General features: G+C 54.9%; 1 protein-coding gene across 1 annotated transcript; it reads right to left on the minus strand.

Annotated features, from left to right (window-relative positions):
- Positions 1-247: 247 nt before the first annotated feature.
- Positions 248-14,199, minus strand: Syt3 (synaptotagmin 3). Its single transcript, XM_052178825.1, has 11 exons — positions 14,140-14,199; positions 13,361-13,505; positions 12,203-12,368; positions 8,117-8,645; positions 6,377-6,749; positions 5,510-5,728; positions 3,503-3,623; positions 3,223-3,394; positions 2,998-3,130; positions 1,107-1,174; positions 248-730 (listed from the first exon to the last, which is right to left on the minus strand). The coding sequence occupies exons 3-10, from the start codon at positions 12,351-12,353 to the stop codon at positions 1,109-1,111; spliced, it is 1,764 nt and encodes a 587-aa protein (XP_052034785.1). The 5' UTR covers positions 12,354-12,368; positions 13,361-13,505; positions 14,140-14,199; the 3' UTR covers positions 248-730; positions 1,107-1,108.
- Between the last annotated feature and the right edge of the window lie 1,268 nt (positions 14,200-15,467).

Raw genomic sequence — 15,467 nt, forward strand, 5'->3', positions numbered from 1 at the left:
GCCTCCAAGCTGCCCATGGTCTAGGGTCGGCTGTCTTTGGAAGAGTTTTTAGAAGCACACAAGAAATTTCTGTCACTTCATCTAAGAGATGAACAGTTGGAAATTCTGTTGTGATTTCCATCTGTGAACGTCACTTAGAGGTTAAGGCTTAGAGAAATCACTTAGTGGCCCTAGTGACACCTTCTTATGATCCAGCACACCTCCTGGCCCCAGGGACACAGGAGCCCCAGGTGGAATGAGACTCACAGAGTGTGTTTATTTCTGGTGATGATAGCAGCAGCAGAGGGGGGATCGGCCAGACGCAGATGGAGGGACAGAAGGGGTGGACGCTGGAGGGGGTGTCTCTTCAGGGGACATCAAGGATTGGTCTGTCGACATTCACAGTGAGGACACAGGCCAGAACAGCAAGACTTAGACAACAGCAAAGGGACAGACACACAGACAGACAGACAGACAGAGGGGTGGGGGCAGGGGTCCCCAGACATGCATGGCCCCTTGCCTCTAGGGGGAACTCTGGGGATAAGAAGACAGACAATGGAGGCCGAGGACCTCCCACCCTGAAACAGGAAGCTGCCTCCTGGCCTCACACCTCCAGGATAAGGAGGGCCCGGGCCAGGCAGCCCCGCACCAGCAGCTCGGACATTATGGCTTCGAGGAGATGAGTTCACAGTCCGGGCAGGAAGGGATGGGTCCTGAGGGCGCCTGGTCCAACCCCAGGCTTTGACCAGACCTAAAAATTGAAGAGGAGAGACCTGAGAGGGATGTAACCATGCACTGTATCAGCACCATGAAGAAAGCCTAGACCCCTCCCTCAGGCCCAGCCCCCCTCCTCAGGCCCAGCCCCCTCCCTCAGGCCCAGCCCCCTCCCTCAGGCCCAGCCCCCTCCCTCAGGCCCAGCCCTCCTCCTCAGGCCCAGCCCCCTCCCTCAGGCCCAGCCCCCCTTCCCCCTACCCTTAGGCCCTGTACCACTCCCTTAGACCCAGGGATCCAAAACCAACCTCCCCCCACCTCAGACCCAGGAGTCCAGGCCCTGTGGTCCTCCTTCAGTCTCAGAGGTCCTCCCTCAGTCAGAGCTCAGAGGTACACCTGCCTCCTCCCGGTCTTACCCTCACTCTGAATTCTCTTTCTCTGACAATCCTTTGCCGCCCTTTGTGAAGCTGCTCAGCGTTTTCTCCTGGAGTTGGGGGTGAAAGAGAACAGCCTCCTTACCAGGAAGGACCCTTCTGTCCACTCCTCTGCATTCTGTCTTAGTTCCCAGGGGGTGGGGTGGGAAATGGTATCACCATTCATTCTACCAGTGGGGAAACTGAGGCACAAAAGATAACTATCTAAAAACTCAAGGAAGATAAGAGTCATGGAGAGGGGCTGTAAAGCAGGTCCGGGGCTCAGGAGGTGCTGGGGAGCCACAGAGGGCTGGGCTGTCTAGGAAGAGGTTGTCAGTCTGTGGCCACACTCAGCACGTGGGGCTGAAACCCCGCCCTCCAGCGAAGGTCTCCATCCTGCAGTGTCACCTAGTGGTGGCAGTGTGGCTCACCACAGAGAAGTAGAGTGTGTGAGGTCAGTACAACATGAATGCCCAGGAAGACACAGCTTCTGCCTCACAGAAGGTCTCATCTCTCAGGACCTCAACCCTGAGCTCTGGGCCTGGCTGTTCAACCTGATGGGAAAGAGGCTTGTGAACGTGGGGGTTGGGGGGATGTGTGTGTGTATGTGTGTGTGGTGGTGGGGGAGATACAAGTCTCAACAGAGAGAAGAATTGACTTGGGGTTAGTCTCAAACTCAGGGTTAGGGTTAGCCTCAAACTCAAACGAAGATTTAGGTTTAGCCTCAGAGTCAGACTCAGACTTGGATGAAGGGTTAGCCTCAGACTCAGACTCACTCATTCCATAGCCCAGTCTGACTTGGAACTCACTCTGTAGTCCAGGCTGGCTTAGAACTCAAGGCAGACTCCCTGTCTCAACCTCCCGAGAGGTCTTAGAGGTGTGAGACATTCACCAGGTTTATGCACTGTTCCAGGGTGAATTTTCCTTAGAACATCAATGTAATAGAAAACCACCAAGAGGGACTGGAGAGATGGCTCAGTGGTTAAGAGCACTGACTGGTCTTCAGAGGTCCTGAGTTCAAATCCCAGCAACCACCTGGGTTCTGTCCCCAGCCCCCACATGGCCCAGTTCCCATCCACCTGCAAGTCTGACTCCAGGGGATCTGACACCCTGGTCTTCTGGCTTCGGCAGGCACTGCATGCAGACGGTGCAGCCACACAAACAGGCAAAGCACCCATACACAGAAATCACATTCTTTCTAAAAGTGGCCACAGCTGCCCACCCTCCCTGACCCATGCCCTCTCCTCACCTGGCCCACCTGAACCTCCCTCTAAGCCTCTCCCCGATGCCCTCTCTCCCAGAATGCTCTCCCAGGATCTGTACGGAAGGCCTTCGACCTCAAAAGACTCAGACCACAGCCCCTAGGCAAGAATCCAACACACAGTGGCCTTCGCAGTGGACACCGCCCCGTGACCTTTTTGTTCCGTTATCTTTCGAATGTGTTGCTGTTGTGAGTGTTGTGTTGTTGCGGTGCACACGACAAGCCAGCGCTCCGTTGCTGAGCTAAGCCCTCCTGCCTGATATTTTCTTACTCATTCAAAAAAAAAAAAAAAAAAAAAACTGTTCTCAACTTTACACCACCATCTCCTAACGTTCACACCTTGCTCTGAGGGAGAGGGGAGAAACGGTTTATCACCCAGTTTCTCCCTGTATTTTGTGTTTAGCATCTGTGGGGGAAAGAGTAGCAGCTGGCCACTTGTGAATGCTCAACAAACCGAATCCTCGCCACATAGTGGCCCTCGCCACCGCTGCTAGTCACAGGCTGGGGGACCGGGAAAGGGAAACGGAACACAGGTGGAGCGACTGGATCCCAGCTCACACAGCAGTCAGACACGGGCGGCCCGGCCCTCACTGGACTCCCGGAGCCCACGCACCGCAGAGGTGGTCCACTCACCTCCACTAACTGGTGCCAGTGTTCCACAGGCTTGCGAGGGTTCGCCAGCATCTCTGCCCAGTGTTCTCTGCCGTGTGGGTCGGCAGCCTCTGGACCCACGCGGCACACCCCGATCACTTCATTGTGGCCGATGCTGGGGATTGGGAGAGCGATTACTGGGAAGGTCAGGGGAGGCAGTCAGCCACCTCCAACCGCGGCTTGTCCCGCCTCATGGGTGCCTCTCACCAGTCATAGTCTACCACGGCGATGCTTAGGCCCACGTTCTCCACGCTCTCCGGAGCCACGTCGAACACCAGGGCCTCGTTGTACGTGGGGTTCAGCGTGTTCTTCTTAATGGAGGTCTTCCGTTTCTTCAGACGCCGCCCCTCACTGATCAGAGAGGCCTTCACATAGGGGTCTGTACAGAGAAGCCGGGGGACTGAGCAGAGGCCGTCTCCCTCAGGCCCAGGGCTCCGGGCCTCAGCCCTCCTCTCTCAGACCCTAATCTTCCTCAACCCAGACACACCTGAGAAACCAGTGAGGTCCATTGCTTTGAGGTTAGAGGCTTTGATGATGGTCACGGTGAGGCGGCCAGCCGTGGGGAGGTAGCAAAGCGAGAAGTTGAGCTCCCCGAGATCTGCCTTTTCCTGCAGGGGGAACACAGGGCAGCCTGACCATCGTTCCCCGCGGCCCCTCTCCAGTCCGCCTTCTCTTCACACCACTGCTAAGTTCCCATGTACCGAACAGTCTGACTCTTGGCCAAGGCCCCATAGCTTCCCTGCCACAGATGTTCGCCATCAAAGCCTGTTTTGTTCTGTAGAGAAGATGGAGGGGCCCAGAGACCAGGGGAAGGGAGTGAAAGAATTGGCAAGAGAGACGGAAACTGAGAGGGTGGACAGAGGCAGAGAGAGAGAGAAACCCAGAGGAATAGGCAGAGACAGGGGTGGGGGTGGGGTTGGGGTGGGGTGGGGGGGATAGACAGGTAGAGTTGGGTGCTGACCTGGTGGGCAGGAGAGACAAAGACCAAAATAGAGAAGTAGTCAGAGACGGAGGTAGAGACCTAGCGAGGATAGAGGAATCATGCTGCCGGGTGTATGCCATCAGAGTGCAGGGGCCCAGGGTTAGGGGAACACAAGGGGCTTGAGGGCACACAGGAGCTTGTGAGGTAAGACAACGATGTTGGGGCTGATCCTTTGAAGGGTCAAGGATGACCCTACATCAGGCTGAGGGGGAAAGATTTCAGGAGCAGAGAGAACAGCCTGGGCAAAGGCCTTGACAGCAGTGAACTGGGAACAGGGCCTGGATTAGTGTGTGTCAGAGGCTGGAGGAGGCCCTGGGGCATGGGCATGGGGACACTTCATGCCGGTGTCCAGGAAGAAGCAACTGGACCCCTGGAAGTCCTGCTCTTCCTGTGTCTCCTGTGCTATCCAGCTGCCTTCCTGGCCTTGAGTCATGTGGGCCGGGGGCTCGGTGTGTGGCTCAGTCTGTCTCTTCTCCATGGCCTCCAGCACCAACCCTGTCCCCTCTGTGCCCACCTTGGCACTGGGTTCTCTAGGCCTCTGTCTCCTCTCCCCTTCCCTCAGGGTCTCTGCTTCTTCACTCTGGTGGGGGAACGAATGGATGAGAGGGTGAGCGAAAGTCTCAGGTAAGAAATAGGGTTGGGCGGAAGAAGAGGGGGCAGAGGCAGAGCGAGGCCCTTGCACGGGCACCTCAAGTGGCAGCGGGGCGAATGTGAGTTCCTCGGTCCTGGAGTCTGAGGGACAAGCAAGCTGACCACGAAGAAGGGCTCCTTATGGAAGAGCTACATCTGTATCCTTGACACACGAGAAGACGGAAGTTCAGAACTGCCCTCTCCTGGCTCCCTGAGACCGGTAGGAATCACAGATAGGAACTGGGCTGGGTACGGGGCCTGAGGACCGAAGGAACACTCAGCCAAGCCTGAGAATGGCACTGGGACCACAGGGGAATGAGAGCCCCGTGCGAGGAGCCATGAAATCAGAGAATTTGGGGTGTGGGCTCTTTGATGCTGTGAGAAGTGGGGGAACCCAGTATATCAGATGTCTGAAGATCCAGGGCGTAGGATTCCCCAGGAACCCCAAAAAGACAGGAGGAAAGGATGCAAAAGGGTTTGAAGGAAGGGATTTGAAGAATTAAGACCTTCAGAGAGGGCCTGAGTACCTGGAAGGCTGGAAATGAATGAACAAAGGGCTGATGGGAGGGAAAGTCATAGCAGGGGGAGGGGAGAAGGAGTTGGCTAGTGACGCCTGGGCCAGAGAACGAAAGTCACAGTGATGCCGTGTCAAGTCCTGAGGTATTGGGTGGGGGACAATCTGGGGAACCAAGGCTAGGGTCCCATAAAGGTAGAAATGGCAGAGAGCCCCCCTCCTAGTCCCTCTACCATCCTAGCTTCCGTGGCTGCGCTATTCCCTCAGAGTAATGCTCTGGGATGGGAGGGTGAGGAGGGGGAGTGAGTGGCACGGGGACCCAAGGATCCCGAGGGAGAGATGGGCCTGCTGTGGATGGAGCCACTGACCGAGCCACCCTCCAGGATATCCCTCCAGAGCGGGCGGTCAGGGGGCTGTTCAGCCAGCTCCAGCAGGTTGTCCAAAACCACCTGGCCAATGAGATCATGTCGCGAGAAGCGGTCGAAGTCATAGACACTGAAGTGCAGCTTGCGCTGGGCCAGCTCGGCCAGGGGGACCGAGAACTGAAACGTCTCGTTGAAGATGGGGTTCAGTGTTTTCCTGTGCACCTGGGGGATGGGGACAGAGACAGGCATGATGTCCACCAGCCATGTTCCCAGAATCAGTAGACCATGTGCCTCATATCTGCCCCGAGTGTCCAGATCCAGCCTCCTCCCTCAGACCCAGGGGGGCTTCCCAAGCCTCCTCTTTTAGACTCAGGATACAGAGTTCAGCCCTCTTCCCTCACAGCCACAGATCTATACTCTGCCCTCCTCCTCCTGAAGACATGGAGGTCCTCCCTAGCTCTTTTCTTTCAGGCCCAGGGATTCATACCCCAGCCCTCCTCCCTAAAACCAACCTCTTCCAAATCCTTTTGGCTCACACCCAATTTCAGGCTCCTGCCTTCCTCCTTCAAGCCCAGGGGTGCAAACTCCAGAATTCATCTTCTAAACCCATGGAGTCCAGATCCAGCCTCCTCCCTCAGACCCAGGGTTTTTCCCCAGACTCCTCCCTCAGACTCAGGGTTTTTCCCCAGACTCCTCCCTCAGACTCAGGATACAGACCTCTTCCCTCAGATGCAGGAGTCCTCCTCCCTAGGCCCCTCTCTCAAACCTGGTGCAACACACACACACACACACACACACAGAGAGAGAGAGAGAGAGAGAGAGAGAGAGAGAGAGAGAGAGAGAGAGAGAAATCTGCTCCCTTGCCCTGACCTTGGTCTGGAACTTCTTTTTGCGATCAGGCAACAGGTAGATCTTGACGTAGGGGTCTGAGAACCCATTGGAGTCCTTTGCTGGGAGGTCCAGGGCCTGCAGGATCCGCACCACGAGCTGGTCAGAACCATAGAGGTACCGGAGAGCAAAACTGATGCGGCCACAGGGTGTCCCTGCCTCCCCAGAGCCCCCGCCTCGCCGGCCACCAGGTCCAGTGCCCTGGTAGAGCTCTGGCTTGATCTGACCAATGAGCTTGGCTTTTTCCTCTCCTCCCGGCAGGGGTAAGGGCAGAGCAGGCGGTCGCTCCTCACTGCTCGGGTCTGCTTGGGTGGTGAGGGTCTGCTGGGTGAGGGGCCGAGGCAGGGCTGGGTACCTGTGTGTCAGAGAAGACCCAGGCGAGGTTTGGATCTGAGTGGCATCTGATCCCATCTGCTTCTGAGCCTTGTGCCCACACCCCTGCCCTTGACTAGTTACTTGACCTTGAATAAGACACCTGCGCCTCCTGAGCCTCAACTGCACCCCTTGCAGCAGGGGAAGTCCCAGCCAGATCTCAAGGTCATCAGGTTGTCCTTTTCATCCCAATACCCCAAAGTCACCTTGGGCCTGACCCCCCATCTCCCTAGCCCATCACTAATGGCTGGTTCCGGCCTCGGCCTGTCCTCTGCCTGCTGGGGTACTGGCTGCCTTTCTGTTTCTCTAGATGGCTCCAGAGTTGGCACCTCTCCCCCTTGGCTCACAGCCCCACTGTGGCTCCACAGTGCGCTCAGGACGCAGCCTGTCCACTTCTAGCCTTGAATGGCCTGGTGTCCGCAGCTTCACGCCCTGGCCTGGCCTGTGTGCAGCTTTCCTGTCCTGCCTCCTGGCTTCCCCTCCATGACCTCGGTCTCCTCTGCTCTTGCTTTCTGCTGCCTGAGGTGCTGCGTGCAGACGCCTGCCGGCTTGCCAGCTTAGCTTCCCCGGCACACCAGCGTCTACCAAGGTAGCTCCGACTCCAGGAAGTTCTCAGCTTCCTCCAAGCCTTGGCAGTCTTCAGAGCTGCTTTCCTGTCTCCCTAGCGTGGTACCCCTCGGACTGTCAGAGCTCTGAGGGTGGCGGCCTGGACACAGCATGTATCTGAGGCCCAACTCCTACCAGACCCTAAGCTTACACCCACAGGATGAGGAAGGATGAGGTTCCGATTACTAATCATAGCTTACACCTAATAGGACCAATAATCGCCTACACCTCAGAACCCCGCCCCCCTACTCCAGTACTGGAAGCCAGGCCAGAGTTCTACAGAACCACGCCCCAGCACCTCACTGAGGGATTGGTTCTACCAATCAGCCACATCCTTCCACTCCCTCCCTGGGGGATTCTAGGCAGGTGCTCTCCCACTGAGCCACACCCCCAGCCTTATTTTTATTTTTATTTTTCCCGAGACAGGGCTTCGCTAAGTTGCCCAGGTTAGCCTCAGACATCAGACCTTCCTGACTTAGCCTGTGAAATGACTGGGACAGCATCTACACTATTACACTAGCTTCTAGCGCTGAATCTTTGTCTCCAAGCTACTCTGCTGTGTCTTGACTATCTAAGGCCCTGCTTCCTGCCCCTTAAGTCTAGGCCTCTGTCTCATCCTCCCTGGGACCCAGGAGTCAGTATACCATTACCTGTCCTGACCCTGGTATCCGAAGAGGCACGGATAAGAATGAGACAGAAGAACAGCTTCCACAGTGAAGCCCCAAGCCCAATACCCTTTCTCACCTGGTGCCGGGTGCCAGACTCGTGACCTGCTGATGAGACTGAGCACTGGTCAAGCCCCCACCGCTGGGGGGCAGCAGGAGCAGCCCAGAGCCTGTTCCACCCTCTGAAGGCAGTTCAGGGGATGTCTGGCTTGGTTTGACCCCAGCAGCTACCACAGAGGCCACAGCAGCCTCTGGGTATGAGTCCATGTCCAGGTAGGAAGGTTCTGGAGGCTCAGAGCCCCCAAGGCCACCTGGTTCCAGCAGCTCCGCAAATGGTGGATGGTGGGCTGTGTGTGCATGGTGGTGTGGGCCGCCCAGCAGGGGATGGCCACCTAGGCTGGCTCCCAGATGGTGCCCGCCACCTCCTACCAGGCCTGCCAGCCCAACCCCAGGGGCTAAGTCTTTGCGCAGGGGGCCACCACCCACTGCCGAGCCTCCTTTGTCCCTCCAGGGCACCCAGCACAACTTCCAGGACACGAAGAGAGAGACCCCCAAGAGGACAATGCCACAGAACGTCACGATGACTGACAGCAGACTCACGGAAATGTCTGGAAAAGAGTGAAGAGAGAGGTCATGGGTCACAAGGGGTCAGGTCAGCACTGCCCTGACTACTTTCTTAGGATGACTGAGTTTGAACTCTGTGCTTCTGCTGTGGTCTCATTGGTTTATAATGGTTGCTTTACAGAGTCCGTGGTGGGGTTGGGAGTCACATTCTGTAGGTAGCAGGTCCTGGAGGCTGTCTCCAGGTTTTGTTCTCTCTAGCTCATGTTGCTTCCCCATCGTAGCGCATTTCTGAAGGACAAGACCCTCAAAAGCTCAGACAATCCAGGAAAAAAAATTGCTATCTGTCGTTGGGAATCCGCCTTAAGTTCTACGATGCTTACAGTCTGTGTTCGTCAGGCAGGTGAATCTACTCTGTTCTTTGTTGTAGTTGATGGCAAGTGACAGGTAGAAGAGTACAATAGCAAACATTCGCGGAGATGTGACAATATAACTCGTACCTCAGGGTACCCTGGGAGACTGACAACATATCAGTCCCCTTCTGACAACAGGAAGTGGAGGTCCAGAGACATGAGATGAGTGGGGACAGGGGCGAGATCTCAGTCAGTAAAGTGCTTGCTGCTCAAGTGTGAGGTCCGGGTTTGGATTCCCAGCACCTACACAGAAAGGCTGGGCAGGGCAGTGTGTATTTGTAATCCCAACACTGGGGAGGTAGAGTCAACTGGATCCTTAGGTGTTTGCTGTTCAGTCAGCCTAGCTTAGTGAACAGTGAGTCTGTTTGAAAAAATAAAGTGGATGGTGCTTGAGAAATAGCATCTGTGGTTGACTTCTGTCCTCCCTTGTGTGCAGCACACACGTGCACATACCTCCCCTTAACCCCGCCCCCCCATACACCACGGGCACCACACTTTCAAGACCTACGTTCTTATTTTCACACATTATTACTTTTTGGTGACTAGTGGCCCCTCATTCAGATAGTCAGTCTCATGACTGTGGTCACGTGATATAACACGCTAACTGGTGCCTTCTGAATGTCAGTCACACTCCACCCTGTTTTGCTATGAAAGCCCAGCCCAGCCCATTTCTTACAACCAATGTTTTACGGCTCTTTTTTTAGTAATTAGTACTGGGAGTGGGGTTTTATGGCTGATGGCTCCCTTCCTAATGATACCAGGAGAAGGGTTTCATGGATGTAACTCTCTAGGCTGTGAGAGTTTATTTTGGAGGTGAGTCCTGGGATTGGAATTAGAACAAGGATGAGTCCTTGCTCTTTGTATATGGAGAACTGTGTTGGGCGGGGCAAGTAACTCAGTCATTGCCTGCTGAGACATCCAATCATAATTGCTGCATTCAGGGAACAGTCAGAAAGGAGGAAACACCCCTTAGTGCTAGATCACCTGGTGAAACAAAAGCAGGGTGTGACATTAATCTTCATGCTACCGTGTGACCTAAATGATAGATCTCGTGTCCCAGCTGCAAAGCCTGAGGCTGTGGGAAAAGGGAAGTCTCGGAAAGGTGTGCCAGGTATCCCTGCAAGGACTCTGAGCTTCATCTCCCCACCTCCCTTAGGGTGCTCCTGCCTACATAGCCACCCTTCCTACTGAGAGCCCTAGATGCTACTCAAACCAGAGTCCAGGATTTTAGCAGCCTTTTGTACATGGGAGGGACCGGGGCATGGGAGTCATGCAGCACACTGGCCAGATGCTTCTAACCTTGCCAGTACAAGATCCACACCCGAGACCTCTCGATCCTTCAAGCCTCTCCTGCTCCCCATGCACTGCTCAGGGAGTGCAAGGGCAGAGCAGCTGTGCGACCCTCTCTCCAAGCCTGACCAGCCCCTAGGTGGGAACCTGTCAGAACAGGCACACCTCTGAGAGCTCCAAGCTCTTAAGATGTCCTCCCTGTTGTCTTGGGCCATGCTGGGCAGTCAAGGACAATGCTAAATGACATCGGGCCCAGAGTCTATAGCTGTAAGAGCTAAAGGTGCAGGGCTGCCACACAGACAGTCCACCACCCCATCCGCCTGTGGTGCTTGCTCTTCATTGTCAGGTCGGCTAGATTTAGAACCACCTAGGAGCTAGGTGTGGGTGGCTCATGCCTGTCATTTTAGTACCTAGGGGCTAAGATAGGAGGATTGCTGTGAGTTTAAGGCCAATCTGGGCTACATAATGGGATCCAGGCCAGGCTGGGTTACAGAGTAAGACCCTAAATTGAAATATAATACAAGGGGCTAGGGGGATGGCTCAGTCAGTAAAGTATTTGTCCTGCAAGCAAAAGGACCTGAATTTGATTTCCAGAACTCACATAAAAATAACCAGGCATGCGTGTGCACACGTGTAATCCCAGCACCCACAGACACAGAGACAAACAGGTCTCTGGACTCACTGGCCACGCAGCCAACCCCACTTGATAGGTTTCGGGCCAACGAGAGACCGTGTCTCAAAAAATAGAAAGCTGTGTGCCGGCAGTCAAGAGCACTTGCTGCTCTTTTGGAGGACCTGGGTTTAATTCCAGCACCCACGTGGTGGCTCAGATCCATCTCTAACTCCAGTTCCAGGGGATCTGACAGCCTCTTTTGGCCTCTGTGGGCATCAGTAGATACATGGTGCACAGATATACACATGGACGAAATACGTAGACACATAGAATAAAAATAAATAAAAAAGTAGATGGCTCCTAAAGAGTTCTCTGACTACCAAATGCATGCACACCAATGCACGCATGCACGTGTCTGTGTATGCAAAGGTATTTCCAGAGAGAACTTGTAGAAGGGGCAAGACCCACCCTGAATATATCCAGCACTGCCCTACGCCCTGGAGGCCCAAATGCAATAAAACAGGAGAGCCAGGTAGGACCAGCATCCCCAGGATCCTGTTTCCTGGTCGGCCATAATGTGACTGCCTTCGTCCTATGACAGAGCTACCCCTCTGAACCCCCTTTTGTTTCCATCATGGCTTTAGCCACAGTGACACAAAGGCTAATGAATGGATCACATGCCCAAACTCCAACAAAAATCCTGAGCACTAAGATTTGGGGAGCTTCTCTGCTGGGTAATGAGTCACATACTAATATAATGGGAGGATTAAAGATGACCTGTGACCTTATTGCAAGGGAACACTGGACAGTCTCACCTCCTGTCTCCTGGACTCTGCCCCACAACCGACACCCTGCCTTTGGCTTATTTAGTCTGTAGCTTTTTGGTGTAATTAATTTTTCTAGAGCTAGCTATGGTGGTTCATACCTGTAATCCCAACACCTGAGAGACTGAGGAAGGAGGCTTAAGTTTGAGACCAACCAGGCCTCCATAAGGCCTTATCTGATCCCCAAATTTTCTCCTCATGATTTCTGACAGGGATATTAAGAAGAGGTAGGTCTATGGGACAAAACTGCAAGGTCAGGGGTTAGACGGATCAAGCACACAGTTATGTCTCCCATTTCAGTGGCTTGGAGACAAAGCAGCAGCAAAATCAGAAGCAAGGCTCTCATTGGGGCTAGCCATAAAGGGGGCAGGAAGCTGACCGACTCTGCTCAGACCTTCCCGAGTCTTTGCCATTATGGAGTTGGGTAGAAGGCAGTGGCTAGTTGGAACAGCTGGGGTTCTGACCTGCATCCGGACCCCGGGGATATCCTCTGATTCGCAGTTCGTTGAACTCTTGACACCTGTCATTGGTATCAGCATCCCGGACCCGTGCACAGAGGTCTGAGACCAGGATGAGGGCCCGCCGACAGAGGTCATCTTCGTAGTCCCCAGACATAGTGGCCACGTAATCCTACACTTAAGAGTGGGGTGGGCGGATATGAAGAAGGGGACAGGAGCAGGTGTAGGGAGGAGGGAGGAGGTCTGATAAGGGGGCAAAGGTCACAGGGTAGCTCGGGGGCCAGGATGAGAGAATCAAAACGACAGATGTTATAGTTACTTCTTGGGGTCACCATGCAATGAGGTTAGGTAGCAAACAGATCATCAACAGAGACACTCCAAAAGGCAGGGCACTCTCAGACTAAAGGAATGTGCCCGGGGCGGGGGGGCACAGATTGAAAGTCAGGGCAGGTACTCTGGCTGGAGGCAGCTGTCAGTAGTGGGTGGACAGCCAGGCCGGGGCAGGTGAGAGCAGTTTGGGCAGCTGGGACATCATTGGTGGAAGGCTTAGGGTGGAAAGGTGCGGGAGGGTCAGGGGAAGGCAGGTCAGGTGTGGGGCAGAAACCCCAAGTTGAGAGAAGGGGAGCTAAGAGGACAGATGGAGCTAAGAGAGAGGACCAAATGAATCCGGGTAGCTAGGGAAAGAGAGACACAGAATGCAGTTCAGGACGGAGAGGCAGGGGAAGAGCGTGTACTTCATTATATCCAAGACATGGTGCACAGAGAGAAAGAAGTGAAGCAAGGAAGGCAGGGGTGTGGGCAGAAATACCTGAGAGAGAGAGAGAGAGAGAGAGAGAGAGAGAGAGAGAGAGAGAGAGAGAGAGAGAGAGGATGCTGAATTCCAGGTTGGACAGCCAGACAATGGCTGGAGACCTCAGATACAAGGCAAGAGAAGAGAGTTGGGAACACAGACAGACAGACGCATGGTCAGAAAAAAAAAGAGGAGAACAGGAGAGTGCGGTGGAGGTGGGAGAGGAGGTAGTGACACAAGGTTTGGGGCTAGACATTAGACATCGGTGGGAAAGAGCCCCCCCCCCCCCCGCCGGAGGGAAAGAACGAGGGCCAGACACTCAGGAGAAAGGGGGCTGCTAAGGAAGACTGCCATTTGGCCAGGGTCAGACTCACCTGTGCTTACCCCTGTCTTGTCCTAGGTGGCAGCCGAGGCGGCGGGGGGCGGTAGCCCATGGGGGTTGCAGGGTGGACGAGCCTAGTCGCTGCGGACCGGTCCCCACGCTTGCCAGGTGGCAAGAAGGGGGGCTGGTTGACTGATCTAGGGACCCAAACCGGGAGGAAAAAATTCAGCCCAAGCTTTGCATCTTGCCCCACTCGAAGTAGCTGCGCGACCCCAGATGACCCCGGTGAGGTCCAGCCGCCCCCTCCCACCTCCGTGCCCCCAGCAGCTAGTTAAAAGCTTAGGGACTACAACTCCCAGTTGGTCTTGCTGCTAGTGCTACTGCAGCTTTATCGCACCAGAGCTGCAAGGGCTGCTGGGAGTTGAAGTCCTCAATGCGTCTCCGGTCTGCAGAAGATGGGATTTTTTTGGGAGGGGTGCTGGAAGGGTTAAAATGTCAGGGTCCCAAGATGCTGCAGGAGAAGGGAACGGAGTCCAAGACCTCCAGAGGTCACGTGGCTCTAATCACTCAGGGGTCATGAGATGGGTCACTAATCCCTATACTCTGGGGATGGGTGGGTGAGGATGAAGTGCACCCAGGTGTATTGCAATTAAGATTCCCCCTTTTTCCAGGGCCACGTGCCCCTCCCCTGGGGTGTCCAGCTGGCACTGCAGACTCAGCTTCCCAGCTCCAGACGCGCCCCTCTTTGCACCGACCTCCGTGCCCCCACTTGGGGCCGCCCCCTTGGGATGAGGTTGGGGCGGGGGCGGGAAGGGGGAGGGGCGGACTCACCGGAGCCCCGGTTGCTGCAGCCCGGAGCGCGCGCGCGCGCGCCCGCCCGCCCGCTGCCGCGGTGCCCGCTTGGCTCCTCCCCACCCCTGTCGCAGCTCCTCGGCTCCTCCCAAACCCTTTCCCCCCTCCCCCGCCAGCCCATGCAACCCAAAAGCCAAAAAACAGTACGGCCCTAGTGTGCACCTCCCTAGACTCTGGATGCAGTTTCACCCTAGTGAGAGGCCACCTGAGGGACCTAGAAGGTTAGGATTCAGAGGTCCCAGGCCACAAAACCTCCTTCCTCCAGGAAGCAAGACCTCAGGGTTTACAGCTGGGCAGGCAGGAATGAAAGCTGGTCACAGTAGGTCTCAGGTTTTAAGTAGAGCCACAGGCACTGGATTTGAATCCTGCCCTAGTCCTCTTGAGACTCTTAGCATCCAAAATCCTGATGTTCAGCACAATACAATGAAATTATCTCCTGAGGGATGTAGTTTGAGAAACCAGTCAATGTGCAGCAAGCACTGGCACCAAGTAGGTGCTTAACGACTCCTTACAGGCGCAGGGCATCCGGTTTTTACCATATTAATAGCAGCTAATGAAAACTACCACTCACCATTACCAATGTGATGAGTTAAGAGCTTTGAAGACATCTTCCCATGAATCTTCACTTTGGCATAAGGATGAATGCAATCAAGCTATTCCCATTTCACAGAACAATTGAGGCCCATGGAGATGTAATTCCTCGGAGGCGGTCCTGATCTACACAAACGCAGCCCAGAGGTGTGGCTTGGAAGTTCTTCTTTCCCTCAGTTGCTATTGCCCTCCCTAACCCTCCAACCAGTTATACAAAATAAACACACACACCCCCAACCAGTTATACAAAATAAACACAACTTCCGAGGCCTCACGGCAGAGGTCTCACATCCCAGTTGCTCTGGATGGTGAAGGAAAAGGATAGCAAGTTCCAGGTCAGCCTGGGCTAAAGATGAGTTCAAGGCTAGCCTCTGCTGATGAGTGAGACCCTGTCCAAAAAAAAGCTGGGGATGTAGTGCAGCAGTAGAGCCCGTCTAGAATCCTCCAGTGACCAGCTGGGGGCATTGCTGAGGTAGAGTCCTCGTCTGGCAGAATCCCCCAGTAAGACACTTGGGCTATTAGCCTGGAGAACCAGTGTTGGCTTGGCCCACCTGAGACCCTGGGTTCGAAGCAACCCTGTTAACTAAATTGCCCTCCTCCCTCCCCCCCCCCCCCCCGTAACCTATGCATGCAATTTGAAGTCATTATGTCAGAAGCCTCCAAAAAGATTCCTGGCTCCATCCAGGGTCGCACGCGTATGCGTGGAGCACCCTCTC

This window comes from Apodemus sylvaticus, chromosome 1 (assembly GCF_947179515.1).
Source record: "Apodemus sylvaticus chromosome 1, mApoSyl1.1, whole genome shotgun sequence".
NCBI lineage: Eukaryota > Metazoa > Chordata > Mammalia > Rodentia > Muridae > Apodemus > Apodemus sylvaticus.

What these genes read in the sequence shown, in the direction of transcription:
- Syt3 (XM_052178825.1), bottom strand. Translation starts at nt 12,353, where the DNA reads ATGTCTGGGGACTACGAAGATGACCTCTGTCGGCGGGCCCTCATCCTG. An exon ending in AGTCTGGCACCCGGCACCAG is followed by an intron (nt 6,750 to 8,116) that starts GTGAGAAAGGGT and finishes TCTGACACACAG; the next exon opens with GTACCCAGCCCTGCCTCGGC. An exon ending in GCCGTGGTAGACTATGACTG is followed by an intron (nt 3,131 to 3,222) that starts GTGAGAGGCACC and finishes CCCAATCCCCAG; the next exon opens with CATCGGCCACAATGAAGTGA.